Source organism: Phoenix dactylifera, chromosome 12 (assembly GCF_051530095.1).
Source record: "Phoenix dactylifera cultivar Ajwa chromosome 12, Ajwa_hap1_PhDact_Kaust_v1.1, whole genome shotgun sequence".
Taxonomy (NCBI): Eukaryota; Viridiplantae; Streptophyta; class Magnoliopsida; order Arecales; family Arecaceae; genus Phoenix; species Phoenix dactylifera.
In genome coordinates, this window is record NC_143201.1 from 681,201 (window position 1) to 698,581 (window position 17,381).

Below are 17,381 nucleotides of genomic sequence, written 5' to 3' on the forward strand. Positions count from 1 at the left end.
GGAGCGCCCTCTCTAGTAATAGCGCCGACCCTTGAGCTCGGGGCGCTCCACTGAGCACACCTCGGAACCCAAAATGCTAGGCTGGCCTCAGCACCCGTCTAGCCGACCTGGCCAAATGCCTGATGCGATCTTTTGACGAGCTCGGCCTCGCCAATGGCGTCGCACCCTTGTGCATGCCTACACCCTCCTACATGATCGTACATTGCGATGCCATCACACCATGCTACTCCAGCCATACCCTGCCACGACTGTCAACGCCTTACTATTCCCAAAGACGAACTCCACCGCGCGCCACAAACATGCCCTGGCTGCGCGCCACTCCCACTCATGATGGAAATAGGCCATACCCTGCCACGGCTGTCAACGCCTTACCGTTTTCAAGAACGGACTTCACCACGGGCCACAATCAAGTTCTGGCTGCGCGCCACTCCTACTCATGATAGGAACATGCCATATCACCGTCACCTAAGTGCTCATATCGGAACTATAAAGAACCCCAACGGGTAACGCCTAAGGGACTTTTAGCTACACCAAACAAAATTCCACTCTAACTTGATCGTCGGAGGGCCCTCACCGGAATACCGGTGAGGCTTTGTGCAGGTACATTGCCGTCCTCAGGAGGTGGCTCATTTTCTCTTCCTCCACACTCCGGCAGCTCCCTCGACTTCCCTCCAGCATGGTCACCCTCGAGCCAGATTTGAACCACAATAGTTGCTATAAAAAAAAATAAATTCAAGTCCTTGAATTTTGGAGGAACTTTCGAGTCATCAAAGTGCAGTTAGATGGTGAAATGCCTATTGAATCGCATAGAACGCATCAGAATCTAGTCATATGATTCATGTAAAACATAGCCGCAACGGGTGCGATCCTTTCCCACTCCTTTATAACAGCTTCACAAGACGGATTACATGCACCGTCTCCAGTGTATCACTATCTCCTTCGACTTCCTCCAACATCCGTCCTTGCCGCCCATTTATTACTAAATACCGCTTCGCTACGTGCATTAGAGAGAGTTGGAAACCCCACAAACAAGACATTTTAGTATTATTTTTTGGGCTTATTTTGGATATTCCACCCGGCAGCTCCAGGACGGAAGCAAGAAACGGTTCGGACCAAGCCACCGCGCAAGCCAACTCCTCCTCCGTCGCTGTGCCTTTACTACTAGACCATGCATACGCCCGCACCAAATCCATCGTACACGCCCTACAGAAAAAGTACACAATGCCAATATATACATACCAGCGCTAGATAGAAGTGTCGGTAATTTTGGCTCCGACGCTTTTAAATAGTGTTGATAGGCATGAAAATACGATGATGCTAACTAGCATCATAAAAAACACGACGCTTACTAGCATCGTCGGAGGTCGCAAAAGCCAGAACCTAGAACGACGCTTACAAGCGTCGTCGGAGTCTCCTAAGATGATGCTTACAAGCATCGTCAGAGGCCTAGAACTAAGACAATGCTTATAAACGTCGTCGGAAGCCTAGAACTAAGACGACGCTCATAAGCATCGTCGGAGACCAACACCCCCTAAAATCAAACTCCAGCGTCCAACCGACCATCCCTCATTTCCCATCAGCCCTAGCCCTCTTTTCCTCCGCCCGAAGTATCTTTCTCCTTCTCCTTCCTCTCCGGCATCGACCGACCAACCCCAACCCCCGATCGACCTCCACCTTCGCCCGAAGTATCTTTCTCCGTCTCCCTCCTCTTCAGTACCGACCGACCGACCGCAACTCCCAATCGAGCTCCGCCTCCGCTCGAGGTATCTATCTCCTTCTCTCTCCTCTTCGACGCCGACCGATCCCAATCTCCCAATCCAGCTCCGCTTCCGCCCGTTTTAGGTATCTTGCCCTCCCTCCCTCTCATGTGCCCCTCCTCGTTAATCATTAGTATGCTTTAGATTCAATTTACAATTTTTCTTTTTTTCCTTTTAGAGGCCTTAAACCTTAATGTGATTATATTTCTAAGAATCCAAAATCATTATATCATTTAATTCGTTTTCACTTTTGTCGAGGAAGTTAGACTCTGTGTTAGTTAATTTTTCGAAATAAAACCTCTAAAAGTCCAAAAACAAAAAACAAAAGATTGTAATTTTGATGGTTCTTATGCATCATCCATTTAGTTGATGTTGGCCTCCAATTGACTTGCTATAATTGACCTTCTTTGTTTTATAACGACACTTTGATGGTTCTTATAGTTTTAGGAAGCAGATCCAAGATGAGATGAAGATTATAGTTGCTACCATGTGCTCATGCACCATAAAACCAATCTAAAGTTTCACATTTCATAGAAAAGAATATTATAATGTACCATAATCTGCTGATGTGCTTCATTTCTTTGATTGCAAACTTCGCCTTTGACCATACTAATTCTTTCATGACAATAAGCAAAAAAGAACAAAAAGAAAGCCTCTCAAATCCACAAATAAGAGAGCCTATCAATCTGCCGCTACTTACAATAACAAAATGGAGAAGAAAAGTGCATGCTTTCATTGTAGAAAACCTGGACATCACAAGGTAGAATGTCATCTTAACAGAAAGACGGGTGCCCCAGTAGCCAAAAAAAACTCTGTTGCAATAATAAAAGACATTGATGATCTTAAAGATGATGGAGCTTGGTAGACTCACTCTGGTGCAACCAAACACACGCAAGGACAAAAATCTATTCAAAAAGTATGAACCACTAGAAGATGAAACTATTCTTTATATGGAAAACTAGTCCATTACACAAGTCAATAGAAAAGAAACCATAGAACTTAAATTGGCTTTTGAAAAAAAAATACTTGCTCTTAATGATGTATATTATGTACCAAAATTTAGGAAAACTCTTATGTCTGGTAATCTTCTTAATAACTTTGGCTTCAAATTAGTATTTGAGGCAGATAAATTTATTCTATGCAAGGGTGAAATCTCTATTGGGAAAGACCATTTATGAGGGCATGTTCAAGCCTAATATTAACAAGAATAAACTTTCTTGTGCTTATATTGTTAAATCTTCTTATTCGTGACATCAAAAATTTGATCAAATTGTGCTTGCTAATAGCTATAAAATAAATAAATCTGATAAATATGTAATATAGAAAATTTAATAATAGAAAAATGCTATTACTCGTTTGGCAAATGATATGCTAATTTTTAGTACCAATTTAAAAACTCAGCCATGGTTTACAAGCTAGAAACTCACCCATGGTTTACAATCTGAGCAGGCCCTTGCACACATTCAAGATCACTGAAAACTAGGTTTAAATATAGAGCACATTGTTTACATTACTTCCCGTTTTTTAACACACAATTAACAGGTTGAGAAAGCATGAGCAACCTTTCCACTACAAGAATCATATGCATTTATCAGTCAACAAAATATAAAAAATAAGAAAAAATAAATACGTAATATTTGATTGTCCGATGCTGTCGCAATAGGAAACATAGCTTGGTGCAATAGTAAAATGCTTGGGCTGACCGGCACAATCATATAGATTAAGTCTTTCATCAGTCACTTTATGCAAACAAAAGGCCAAAGATTAGTCTAACAGTCACGCAAGACATTCTTCTATGACCGGTAAAGCAGTAAGATCTGCATTTCTGAATACTTTGATTGAGGGAAAAAACATCAACATTCTGACCAAGGATTGCAATATGGCAGAAGAGATTAGCATTCAGTTTTTCTTGGTCAGCAGGACTCGGCAGCGATATTCCCCAAGAGCCCATATTGGAAATATGTTTCGGTACTGTGAATAACTAATCATGCAGTTTCTGTTGAAGACTCCCATAATTTCCTGTAAAAAACAGATAAACAAAGGCAAGCATTAAGGGAAAAAAACCAGACGCACATAAACAAAGGCAAGCATTAAGGGAAAAAAACCAGACGCACATAAACAAAGGCAAGCATTAGGAAAAGAAAGTACCCAATATTTAGAAATTTTAATGTGCATATCCATCTAATACACATAACACAAGATGCACCATTTTGTGCCTCTATTGTTTCCTACTTGGAGTTCAGCTTACAAGGAATATTAGAGCAAGTCAGGTCGAGTTACCTTTTTCTATTGAGATCTGTTTTGTTAATTAATTCGACTATGTTGGGGCATCATAAAAGAAAACAAAAATGAAGATGAAACTCAGCACAGGACAATGTAATGTAGGGAAAATATAATCTGATTTGGCATTGAACTTATCAGTCATTATATGAAGAAAGAGAGAAATCTCTCCTGAAACCTGAAAGCCTTTCAATGGACAAAATAAACTTGCAGATAATAATGGATCAATAGTAGAAGATATATATTACTCTCTCTTGAAAATCCATAATGTTAGAAATAGTCCACATTTTTCAGGTTTTTTTATAAATTGCTTAACATGTGCAAAACTATGAGCTCTTTTTCAAGCTGTAAGTCAAGCTTCAACAAATCGTGGGTTAGAGTGACATTTCATAGTTTGCTGAAATTAGCTGTGACTTACTTGTTGTGGAAACTCGCCACTGTCCATTTGCATATTAATCAACACCTTCGCTGCTCGGTGCAAAGGTTCTGGGTCTCTCTCAGCCTGTTCCAGATATAGCACAACAAATTTACACGTTAGAAGCAATTTGACCGGTCATCTCAAAAAAAAAATCTTCAACCATCTAGAATTTTTTTAATTAATCTTTGAATGTGCTTATTGATAGCATCTAATATTCATATCCCATTTTGGAGTTTCTTCTTCTTTTTGTTTCAACAGCTGGACAAGAAGCTTTATCAAATGACTGACATCGACGGCGCCAAAACATGAAGAATCCAACATCAGATCATCCTCACTGCCACTGATATGCTCCTACCAAGCATGACATTTAAAAGGAATTCTTCTGCTAATCTTTTATAATTATGACTCATTGTGCAATTAAATTGCAAGAATCTTTGCAACAAGTCATGGTTACCTATTTGATCTACTCGCTTCATTCAAGTTTCATTCAAGTATCATAATTCACTCTTTCCAGTGAATTTTGTTTGCCAGAGGTTCAATTAAGAAACCTCCTTTTATAAATTTGAAATATTCAAATCAAACTAAACTTCAATTCATCCAATTGTTAGCTTCGATTCATTGAGATATAAGAGATTAGTAATACATTAATATCACACTTGGAGAATGATGAAGAGATGTTCCACCCTTGCAGTTAATTGAATAACCTCCTCTTGATTTGCCAACATGTGTTCGCTCAGCTCGTTGGCACCCTTCTCTCTGAATGAGAGGCCTTGGGTTCAAACCTACTGCTTTGCCCAAGATGGGTCCAGAGAAGGAAGAGCATGTATCAACATCCGTGCAATCACATGTCATGACGAAATCCTACGTAAATAATTTGTTTTGTATTAAACCACAAAAGTCTCCAACAAATAGCGTGCAACATCATTTCTAAGGATATGAAGAATTTTGTTAGAGGGAGGACATGTGTGAGTATTGGCCGCCAGATGGGCCAACCTGGACCAAAGTCGGCAGCCCATCTGGAGGCCACTACCCATTGCTTCGAGGGGGGAGGGGGGGGGGGGGGGGCAGAAATTGATGTACAGTGGCTCAGTCGTCGAACCCTCCAGAACCCTTCTATTTTCTGACCCCATGTCACTGTTCCTCCCTCACTGTTCTCCTCCTTCCTCAGACACAGGGCTCCCTGAACGGACGTTTGTGTCGCCAGAGAAGGTACTCGTGACTCCTCCTCGGAACTAGGTGAGCCTCCCAACCCCCTCGTTTCTTTTCCCGTGTTTTTCTTCCTCCCGATTTACTCGGGATAACAGAGAGAGAGAGAGAGAGAGAGAGAGAGGAAGGAAGGGGGGACTCACTCGTGCACATGTCTCCTCCGCAGGAAGAAGGTGAGGGTTGGCCGCCGCGGGCACCGCCGGTCTCGGCCTGGCCCTCCCAAGCACTCCGGTGAGGGACCACTTTCTTGTGTTCGCGGTAAAGAGGAGGAGAAGGCCGGGGCGCAGGCGGCCTCGGGCCGTTCCCCTCACGAGCTCCCTTTCCGCCATGGGCTCTTCTCCCGAGCACCCTGGCTTGGGATCTTCCTCCCCTTGTGTTCACAGGAGAAGAGGGGGAAGGTGAGAGGAAGAAGAGAAGGAAGAAAGATGGGAGGAGAGAAAGCTTCGGGAAAGAAAAGAAAAAGAAGAAAAGAAAAAGAAAAGAAAAGAAAAAAAAGAAAAGAAGAAAAGAAAAAGGAAAAGAAAAGAAAAGAAGAAATGAAAAAAGAAGAAAAAGAAAAGAGAGAAAAGAAAAGAAAAAAAAGAAGAGAAGGCCCATCATGGGCTGAACTAGGCCAAGCTTGGGCTCTATTCATTGCGGGCCTAACTTGGGCCCAGTTCAGCCATGTTGGGCCCAATTGGGCCGTACCCTTTGTGGGCCCCACTTGGTCCCAGTCCTGCCTTGTTGGATCCTATTTGAGCCATACCTATTGTGGGCCCAACTTGGGCTCAGTTCAGTCGTGTGGGACCCTGTTGGACCATGTCCAATAGTATTTTTGATTTTGCTTAGCTCTGAGATTAATAAAGAAATTAATTATATTCTAATGATATTTAAATAGGTGCACCTGACCCGTTTGTGTGAAGTGAAATTTAAGCGAAAAGAGGTAAGTAACTATACTTCAAAGTGTGTTTTCCAAATTATTTGATAGATTAATTATCAGTGGATTAAATTTTGAGATATGTTTTGTACTTAGTAAAATGGGTCGAGCATATTAAATACCATTTGAAAATTTTGTTATATGCTATGAAATATGTAAAATTTGACTGGACAAGTTATCTATTTTGTATGTATGTATTCCCAGCATAGTTATGTTCTGGCCCCGCCAATGGGAATTATTCGTTAGCTGTGTCAACTTGTATCTGTGAGAGACTAGTTTCGACACCATTGCCACCGGTGATTAGAATAGTAGTTTTTGGACACCGTTGCCACCGGTGATTAGAATAGTGATTTTTGGACACCGTTGCCACCGGTGGTTAATAATAGTGGTTTTTGGCACTTATGCAACCCATGTCATTGGGTTACGTGGTCGTAGCCTATTAATGTTGGAAGTCTGATATCAGAGTTTTTGTGAAAATGATAATAATTTTTTTTAAAAAAGATATATGCTTATTTGTGACTTAATTTTCAGTCATTATTTTGTGCTTTGATTAAATATCTGATATGCTTTAGCCACACATTGGGGTATTATATTACTTACTGAGTTAGTGTAGCTCATTATCCTATTTTGTCTATTTTTTCAGATCCAGAGGCTTGATCGCACAGGATTGGGGAGCGCGATAGATTTTTAGAAGATTTTGCTCAAATCAGAATTTTGATTAGACTAGCTGAAATACTTGAATTATGTTGACATATGCTACTTTGAAACTTTGTAAAATTGTTTTCAATGTATATAAATGTTTAAGTAAATTTTAAGCATCTGCAATAACTTTGATATGATCAGTTGCCTTGCACGTCTGTACGGTCCGCCATGCGGGCGTGTGGCGTTTGTCGCACCTTGGGCTCAAGGCATGACAACATGTTATTAAGAAATTTCTTTGGTATGTTAATAATCTCATGATCCTACCAGAGGCCCAAAGTAGAGTGCCAATATCAAGGATATCTTGCCATGAAAAAAGCCTCTAGTTCAAAGGCTACCATTACAATTTATAGCCAAACCATTTAGGCCCTATATGGGGGAGCTTTTGGAGGGCCCAAAAATACTTTCTGGCCCTCCAAAAGTACTTTTAGATAAAAACGAATGTTTGGTAAAAATTTCAGAAAGCTGTTTTAGCTTTTCCAAAAAGTTGAAATCAGCTTTTTAGGAGAAGCTCTATTTTGGAGTTTTCTGAAAAAGCACTTTTAGGCCGCGTCGGAAAGCTATTTTTTTGACCAAAATATCCCCATTTAAAAGTTTCTTTTTCCTTCCAAAACACTCTATCTCGCCACCTCTTCCTCTCCTACCCATCCCCCTCCCTCCCCCTCTTCAATGCCACCCTCAAGGCCCTCTCCCTCTCCCCCGCTGCCGCCCCCGACGCCCTCCACCTCTTCTCCCTCCTCTGTCGCTCCCTCTCCTCCGACCGCCTCTCCTTCGCCCCCCCTCCTCAAAGCCACCTCCTTTCTCCCTACCGCCCTGGGCCACTCCGTCCACTCCATCCATGCCCTCACCCTCGTCTTCGGCTTCGCCACCCACCCTCCCGTCGTCGCACCGTCGGCCTCGGACGGCCCTCCCGGGAGCTTGATCGCCCCTTCCATGACTACGCGGGAGAAGTGGGGCAAGGGAGGAAGAAGGGCGAGGGGAAGAGAAGAAGGAAGTAAAGAGGGGAGCTTCAGAAAGGAAGAAGAAAGAAGAGAAGACAGAGAAAAGAAAAGGAATAAAAGAAAAATAAAAGAAGAAAAAAAGAAAAAATAAATAAAAATATTAGTAATTGTTTAACCAATTTTATCACCTAGCTAGAAAATTTGTTAGAGAGAAAAATGGTCATCAGAAGGGCGAAAAATTAATTTACACTAATAATTATAATATTTTATACATTTATTATTATATTATACTATAAATATAATATTATATTACATTATATCATAATACATTGATATGCTATGTTAAATAATTTAATATTATATTAAATTATTATGCTATAGTATACAATATTATATTACTATATTATGATATTATATTACATTACAATAATATTATACTATATTATATATTCATGTATTAATACATATTTTATTTTATTATGCTTTATTGTATAATACTTTGTAATATCCTTTATGGTCATCTTGTCATACCAAAAGTACTTTCTCAATTTGTTTAACAAACGCATGTTGAAATGGCATAGCACTTTAAAAATGTAATTACCAAACAGCAAACAGCTTTTTATAAAAGCTCTACCTTCAATGGCTCTACTTCCAAAGCTCTACTGCCAACAGCTCTCCCAAACAGGACCTTTGTAATTCAGTCTCAAGATCAAGGTTCACAGTACCGTACTGAACCAGACGGTACGGGGCATCCATACTATACCGGTTCAGAACCGGTATATGGTACGGAAGGTATACTGATACTCGGTATGCCGAACCGACCACATTAACCGTACTGTACAGACAATGACAGTGTGGCATCGGTAAGGGGTCCGGTACCGAAATGATGTACCTTGCTCAAGATTCTAGTTAATATCAGCATATTGCAACAAATTGTAGTAACTAATTTCATTGACTTGATTCCCACCCAACTTTGCTTCATGGTTTACTCTTTCTATTAAATTTTAGGTTTGCATGAAGAAAAACGAGAGTATTCATAATCTCAGATACTGATTTCAGTATTAGAACAAACCTAAATTTTGGTTGCTACAAATGGTAATAAAAGCTACAAATTTTGGTTGCTACAAATTTTGTAGTACATATGGTAATTGACTGAAATATCTGCTACAAATATCTTGAAATTGCTTATTTCATATTAGATCATACTTTATTATGAGCATTTTGTTACTTCTTTCATACTAATTTACAATAAGATAGCAACTTAGCAAATTAGGTAAAACACAAGTGTGAATATCATTCAAAGGATATGAAGAATCATATTGGGTGGAAAACATGGCTTAGAAAGTTTTCTTTTTTGTGTTAGTGGTCTGATAGTTCTATCAGAGGACCATAATAAAAGCACCAATATCAAGATTATTTGATATAAACAACATCTTCATTCCAATAGCCACCATCACTAGACATAGCCAGGCTAGTAATTGAGTCTCAAGATGTGATTCTACAGAATTCATATAAATATTCTCAAAAGAGAGTTTTCTTTCTATATATATCGATAGGTTTGTGAATAGCTGGACAAGTAGTCAAAGAAAATGCCATGTTAAATAGCATTTGGAGCATGGTCGGCAGAACCGTCCGGTATGGGGCATCCTAAGCCGTACCAGTGGCGGACCAGGACGATTTCGGTAACCAAACCGAGACATCGTCGTCGGAGGGAGAGGAGAAGGAAAAAGAGCAAAAGAGAGAGAGGGAGACAGGGAGGGAGGGAGAGGAAGAGAGGCCGGCCCGGGGCCGGTTGACGGAGGCCGAGGAGACGCAAAGGCGGGGCTCCACCTCCGAGGCCCGGAGGGGGCCGTTTTATTTTTGCATTTTAAGTTGAAGTCAGCAAACCCATTGCCGACTTCACTTAATTTTTTGTTAAATAACTTTTTTTAATTTCACGATATTTAAGTGAAGTCGGCAAACGATTTGCCGACTTCACTTAAAAATCGTTTGTCGACTTCACTTAAAAATTGCGAAATTTTTTAGCGGCCAGATCCCTGCCCGATCACGACCTCTGCCTCCTGCCCGGGTATCGGCCCTCCGCCGGCATCCTATCTTTCCTGCCTCCTCTGTTGTGTCAGTACAGGCTCGGCACGGCACGACACGGGCCTGTACTGACTCGTGCCACTAGACAACCGGTATGGTGCTGGTACAGGCACAGCAGACCGTGATTTGGAGGTAAGTCAGGTAAATAGAATCATACTGATGCTGACAATGCATAACCTCTGTTGATAAATTGTAGTTTTTAGTCTTGCTATATCAACATTTCTCAGATAGACAAAGGTAAATGTAGTACAATTAATTACATTGCCCATTGTTGCCAACAGTATCAGCATTATAAAATGCCCTTGCATTTTCAATATTAAAAAGAGATAAGATATACGCAGCATACTTCAGATGAGCATGATATGGAAATTTCAACATCTTCCAGAGCAAGATACTCTTCAGAAGTAGAGCATGCATCAAATGAACAATGAAGATCTGAATAGTTTATAAACCAAAATATCCCTCTGACTGATTGTCAGTTATATAGTATAATTTAGGTTGAACTTGAAGTTGAATGTCATTGATAAACCCATATGAACCCTATTAATACTGCATAAAAAATTATTGTTTTAAACATCATGACATACCTCATCAAGTCACCTTCCACAATCACATTCTTGTTATTTTCAGTACATTTTGATGGAAGAACTGATTACAATATCCATCTCGTAGTGGCAAAAAGTTGAAATCTTTGGGCTTTAGTTTGAAACTTCACTTTATTTAACGTACCTCAGGTTCTTGTACAACAAGATGGCCAATCTTAACATCAGTATTTCATTCCATTTGGGTGTTTTTTTAATTTCCTCCAGAAATATCTAGAAATATGCGATGACACAGCATCCATACAATTGCTGTCTTAAAGATCTCAAAGCATAATTACTAATAAACCAATGTTTTAATATCCAGTACCAAACTTTGTACCATCTTTCCATCGGAACTGTACGGTACAGGTATTGTACCAGTACAGACAGTACATATAGAAACTAATAGCGTCAAAAATAATGAAAAAAAATTGGTACACATCAATAAGGTCAGTCTAATACCATCAGTATACAACAATATGGTTGGTACAAACTGGTATACAGGATTTTTGCATCCCGACACCTGTACAAGTACCGATTTCACATTGAAACGGTATGGCACTGATGGTACCATCACCCTCTTGTGGTGGTTTCTGAAGCCGTGAATAAAACTGCTCCATTTGGAAGGTCCTAGTTGTCTAATGAGTTATTGTGAAATCTAATCCTAACAAGTCTGTGTTGAGAGTGGACATCACCTAATGGAAGTAAGAGATGTTATGTGTCTGATGTGGCAATCAGAATATTTAAGATGTTGGTTAAGGAAATTAATATTTGAAAAAAATGGAAAAACAACATTATAATTAATCATCAACTGCATCAGTATGAACACAGTGTATCTTGGTGCATAGCTTAGCATTAGGCAAAAGTAATCTGAGACATAACTGCATCGATATGTATTCTATTATTTTCAGTGCATAGTTTAATGTTGGACACTATTAAGCCAAGACATATCAAGGCACATCTCCGTCATATTCATGCCTATTGTATCTTTTGTCACATTCAGATATTTAAACAAACATGGTGCATTTTGACATGACTTTAATGCGTCGTCATGACAAATCAATAATCATGAATATTAATCAGTTCATAAAAAACGGACCTGTCCAGCATCAATTAGAGCTAACATGGCCCATGCAGTGTTCACTGCATGACATCGGTTGCCCTCAAGATTTGAATACACCTGTTTATGAGAAAAAAGTTGAGTTTCCAAAATGAATGATTCAAGAGAACCAAATCACAGACTATTAATGACTTTATTTGAAGCAGATATAAGTATATACTCTGAGGCTAAATCCAACCAGATTGGCATTAAAAATTCATGAGATAGCAACTGGCAAACCAACTGTTTGTAGTAGAAAATTTAGTAAAAACGTTATAATTGCATTGTAGGATAATTAAGCTTGCATCATGAAGAGGACTTGATAACTTTATTGCATGCCAAACTCTAACTTTATTGCATTGTCGGATAATTAAGGTCATAGCAAAATAATTTAGAAAATTGGAAATGTAAACCGAGCTTCAAGCTTTTGACCCACTAAGTTTTATCAAAGAAATGATCCTTTCCTTGTAACTGAAATCTCTTTAAGCAGGCAGTTTCATTGGAAGAGCTTAAGCTTTTCAGCATCTTTTTGAGGATCCCTAAATGATAGGACGTTCTAGATATTTCTTGCAAGAAGACTAGGAAAATATAAGCAGGAGAAGATTAGAAGATTGTGTGGAAAGGCCTCCAAGTTTTCCGCACATTGAATACTTGGCACTCAACTGTAAGCCTCTAACCTACCATGCTTGTACACAAGAATTGCTGAGGTATCGATATCACTCATAACCCCTTAGTGCGAGAGTTTCCTACTCACTCAACGCCTATTCTATCTGTACGTTTGTGTATGAGAATGGCTGACGCTTTAGCTTGATAAGAGGGTCATACAGAAAGTCCTAAGCTGTGAGGGGAAGGCCAATTCATGAACAAAGGGGTGTAGGCAAGTGCTACAATGACTTTGGTCACAAGGAAAAGCTAAATAAAAGATACCAAAGCCAAAGTCTTAACTGAGACCCATACGTTGACATGCTTAAATGTGTTTCCCTTATCATTCTTGCTTTGCCATCCTCAGTAGATAAAATAAGCTAGTGAGAACACATTTAACAGAAAAAAGTTAAGTTCCAAAATGAATGATTCAAGAGAGCCAAATCACAGACTATTATTGACTTTATTTGAAGCAGAAGTATATACTCTAAGGCTAAATCCAGCCAGATTGGCATTAAAAATTCATGAGATAGCAACTGGCAAACCAACTGTCTGTAGTAGAAAATTTAGTAAAAATGCTATAATTGCATTGTAGGATAATTAAGCTTGTATCATGAAGAGGACTTGATAACTTTATTGCACGCAAAACAGGTAGACATGCAAACTCTAACTTTATTTCATTGTAGGATAATTAAGGTCATAGCAAAATAATTTAGAAAATTGGAAATGTAAACCGAGCTTCAAGCTTTTGACCCACTAAGTTTTATCAAAGAAATGAATGTTTCCTCATAACTGAAGTCTCTTTGAGAAGGCAGTTCCATTGGAAGAGCTTAAGCTTTTCAGCATCCTTTCGAGGATCCCTAAATGATAGGACGTTCTAGATATTTCTTGCAAGAAGACTAGGAAAATTTAAGCAGGAGAAGATAAGAAGATTGTGCGGAAAGGCCTCCAAGTTTTCCGCACATTGAATACTTGGCACGCAGCTGTAACCCACAACTCTTGTACACAAGGATTGCTGAGGTATTGATATCACTCATAACGCCTTAGTGGGAGAGTTTCCTATTCACTCAACGCCTATTCTATCTGTACTTTTCTGTATGAGAATGGCTGATGCTAGCTTGATAAGAGGGTCATGCAGAAAGTCCTAAACTGTGAGGGGAAGGCCAAGTCACGAACAAAGGGGTGTAGGCAAGTGCTACAATGACTTTGGTCAAGATAAAAAAACTAAAGAAAAGATACCAAGGCCAAAGTCTTAATTGAGACCCATACGTTGACTTGCTTAAATGTGTTTCCCTTATCATTCTTGCTTTGCCATCGTCAGTAGATAAAATAAGCTAGTGAGAACACATTTAACAGAAACAGCTCATAAAAAGCTGGAAGTCAGATTAGCAAGTTACTCAAAAATAAGAAAAAGAAGGTGACACTGCATAGGAATAACATTTTTGGAACTCAAAAGAAAGATAAAGTAGGAGAACAGAACTATCCTTATGGGCCTTTACAACACCAAAGTTCAATAAGGATTTGCTAATATAACGCTCACTTAAAAGCATAAACTGATATGCAAATTATCAACCTGCATACAAAAGATAGCTAGAGACAAGATGAGGAAATGGTTGGGTGTTAAGATGATGCCTGTTAGAAATGCAACTTATGAGTTACAAGAGAATGTGAAGAAAAGGAAAAAAAATCTCTGAAAGGAATTATGATGTGCCCAACAAGAATTAACAATGTCTAGTACCATGAAGCTTCTGACATAAAAATCTCTTATAATCTGAACATGCAAACATAGGATTAGTCATATGATCATGGAAGAGGAGGAATATCAAAATCTAAATTTTACTTATTTAGTCAGTGTAACATCATCTTGCAGTTTGGATACAGCTCTTCCATGCAGGTGCAGAGGAGAGGTACATTAACTGTAATACCATTAATGCTGCATGATAAGAAGTTTGTTCAACTGTCACTATAACAATACAAATAGAGCATTGGCCTTTCAGTTCACCACAGTTCACCAAGCAGAAAGGCTTTCACAGCAAAATTGGGAAAGTACATGATGTTGGCATAACATATACAGTTTTCTTGGGGTCAGGCAAACTACCAAGATTATCAGATTCTCCCACCAAAGAACTATAAAATGTCAAATTTATTAGTGAAGTAAAGTTCAACATTTGAAACTCCTCTGTATACGTGATGGAGAAAAGAAATATAAACTCAAACATTCACATTAGACTGTCTTAATTCTGTTCAAAAAATTCAACCAGATAACTTATGTTTCCTTTTTAAAATCAGGAACTTCTCAGCTATAAATTAATGTGGATATAACATATAGAAAAGCTTCATTCAAAAAAGTGGAAGAAGCAACACCAATATCTGCGTTGATATACTATAATATGGCAGACTCCTGCACAACAATGAAAATAAAAAATAAAAAAATCCGGAGTACATCTTGTTGGAAATAATTACTTTGTTTTGACATGAAAGATAGCTTTCTCCCCAACCACCTGATGCCAGTTGTTTTGACAACAGAAATTGACATGCTTTACGGATGCAAGGGCTGTTCTGGTAGGTCCTTCCAGCAGCAATTAATCCCTTTACTCCAAACCATGTGCCATATGTGAAGCAAACTGCCCAAGAGCCATACCTGCAGAAAAATAATGTTAGCAGGCAACCCAACTCAAAAATTTAATGAATTCTAAGCTGTCTTTCAACAACATTGGAAGCATTATTGTGGGCTGTCACGGATGAGGTAGCAAGGCAGAAATATGTGCAGGTGATGGTGCCATGAGACAGAATTTTGATGCGAATAGGAGGCACTATGGACAAACCATGATCCATCAGGTTCCTGAATCATTTCAATGAAGTTAGATGCTTTTCTAATGCAATTTTCTATATCATCTCTGCGATGTCCAGGGTATAATTTTTTAAATGATGACAGTGCCTGTATTGCAGCTGAAGTACATTCAACATATCTGCATGACAACCATATCTTGTTAAATATTGTCTGAAGAGATGGTAATAGAGAAAAAAGACTCTTCTAAAAGAACCTAAGTATTGGAATCTTACGGATAATCGATAACAATGTCCCCAAAAGTTTCAGCAGGATTGATAATCTAATTAGAAAAAAGAAGCATTTCAGTGTACATCTCAAGAATGTTGCAAGAAGAAAAGATGAGCAAATAACAAATTGCTAGAAGCAATAATGTGCTTAGCTAACCTAGAAAGTGTAACTTCAAGGGCCACCCAAGGCTCTCAAGTTGGTTGACAAAAGGATTTTGTGCTCCAGTATCTAGTTCGAATTTCAATAATTCTTTTAAAAGAAACAGAGCTTCATGTTACATGGATACAGTCTTCACTATTATGAATGTAGTTCCTCAAAGTATCCTTCCATATGGGGACATTTTATGAAATCCCTCTATGCGATGTAGAGTATCATGCATGCAACAGTTTTTAGAATAAAAATATTAGTTAATGTAATACTTGAATTTGCTAATTGGTGCTTTCTTTATGTTCCAGCAGAAAAGTATGGGACAAAAATTCAAACTTCTTTTCTTTATATTCAAGATTTTTAGAACATGGCCAATCTCTTTCCAGGAAAATACATCTCATGAACAAGGAGTGACTTTCCAATTCCAGTTCTATCGAAGATTGACCCAAAGTTCTCAGTCACCCAAGAATGATTTGGATTTCTAGAATGTAATCTGTGGATTTAAGTAGAGAATAAAGATAAATTCAAGAAAAGTGAATAAATAAACAAGGAGGTGCTCATTAAGATATCACAGAGGAAATTTTGGTGACTGTTAGTGGTCAAAAATTTTAAGGGGTAAGTTTTACTGTATTTTTCAAGATTATGGACATAAATTAGAGGGGCACACATGGTTAGCATTGGGGGTAACCTGATGTGCACATAAAGCCAAAGGTCGTTGAGTGAAATATGAATAGTAATTTTTTTTGTAACATAGTTAAGGTGCATGCTGGCTGCTTCTTTATTGTTAACGACATACATGAGGTTAGGTCCACTGCTCAAGAACTATAATGCTTGAGAAACCAAGAGAGTTTAACCAAAATCAGAAAGTGCTTGAGAAGAATGCAAATGGGTGGATGATTAAACAGAAAAAGATACCTATTGCTTCCAGCAGCTATTATGAAGAATTGCATGGAAATACTAGAAGTAGGTAGGCGGTAATTTGGAATTAAAGATTTGATTGCTTTGGCATACTATGTGATGCAAATATCTGGCATTGATATCCTAGTCATCAAGGGGAAACCGATTTCCAGAAAAGTGTTTCCGTAAGTGAGCAAAAGAGATGCGATATGTACAATTTTAATATTTCAATTGTTAAAGAATTCAAGTATAATCATGAAAAAGCAAACCTAACATATGTATACTACCATGGGGGCTCTGCCTATGCATAGATCTCCATTCACCACGTGGACACCCATAGTAATAATATTATTAATGAAGCTCTTTATTTTGGATAATAAGTAGGGCTCTTATTTTAATACAGTTTTTTTATCAAAACATAAAAATATGATATCATTAATAAGAAACTTATGAGCTTATTAAACCGTATTAAATAAAGAACTTTTCATTAGTACTACTAAATTAATGTAGAAATTAATGACGTTATTAATAATCATATTTGCATAATGTATGCTAATATTAATGAAAAACACTTTTTCTTAGTATTATATCTTGCCCATATCATGCACAGTCATTATATTAAACTAATATTTTATTTAATTTCAATTATATCTTT

The 17,381-nt window shown here is 38.5% G+C and overlaps 1 protein-coding gene across 4 annotated transcripts in view; it reads right to left on the minus strand.

Annotated features, from left to right (window-relative positions):
* Positions 1-3,226: 3,226 nt before the first annotated feature.
* The window catches only part of LOC103712248 (cycloartenol synthase-like), a 32,001-nt gene continuing 17,846 nt past the window's right edge, over positions 3,227-17,381 (minus strand). For all 4 annotated transcript variants that reach the window (XM_039129785.3, XM_089926611.1, XM_089926612.1 and 1 more), the window contains exons 14-19: positions 15,688-15,734; positions 15,450-15,593; positions 15,088-15,265; positions 11,983-12,063; positions 4,456-4,539; positions 3,227-3,776 (exon numbers count right to left, since the gene is read on the minus strand). In XM_039129785.3, coding sequence (XP_038985713.3) covers positions 3,657-3,776; positions 4,456-4,539; positions 11,983-12,063; positions 15,088-15,265; positions 15,450-15,593; positions 15,688-15,734 — 654 coding nt within the window. In that variant the 3' untranslated portion in view covers positions 3,227-3,656. The remainder of the gene's footprint in view (positions 3,777-4,455; positions 4,540-11,982; positions 12,064-15,087; positions 15,266-15,449; positions 15,594-15,687; positions 15,735-17,381) is intronic.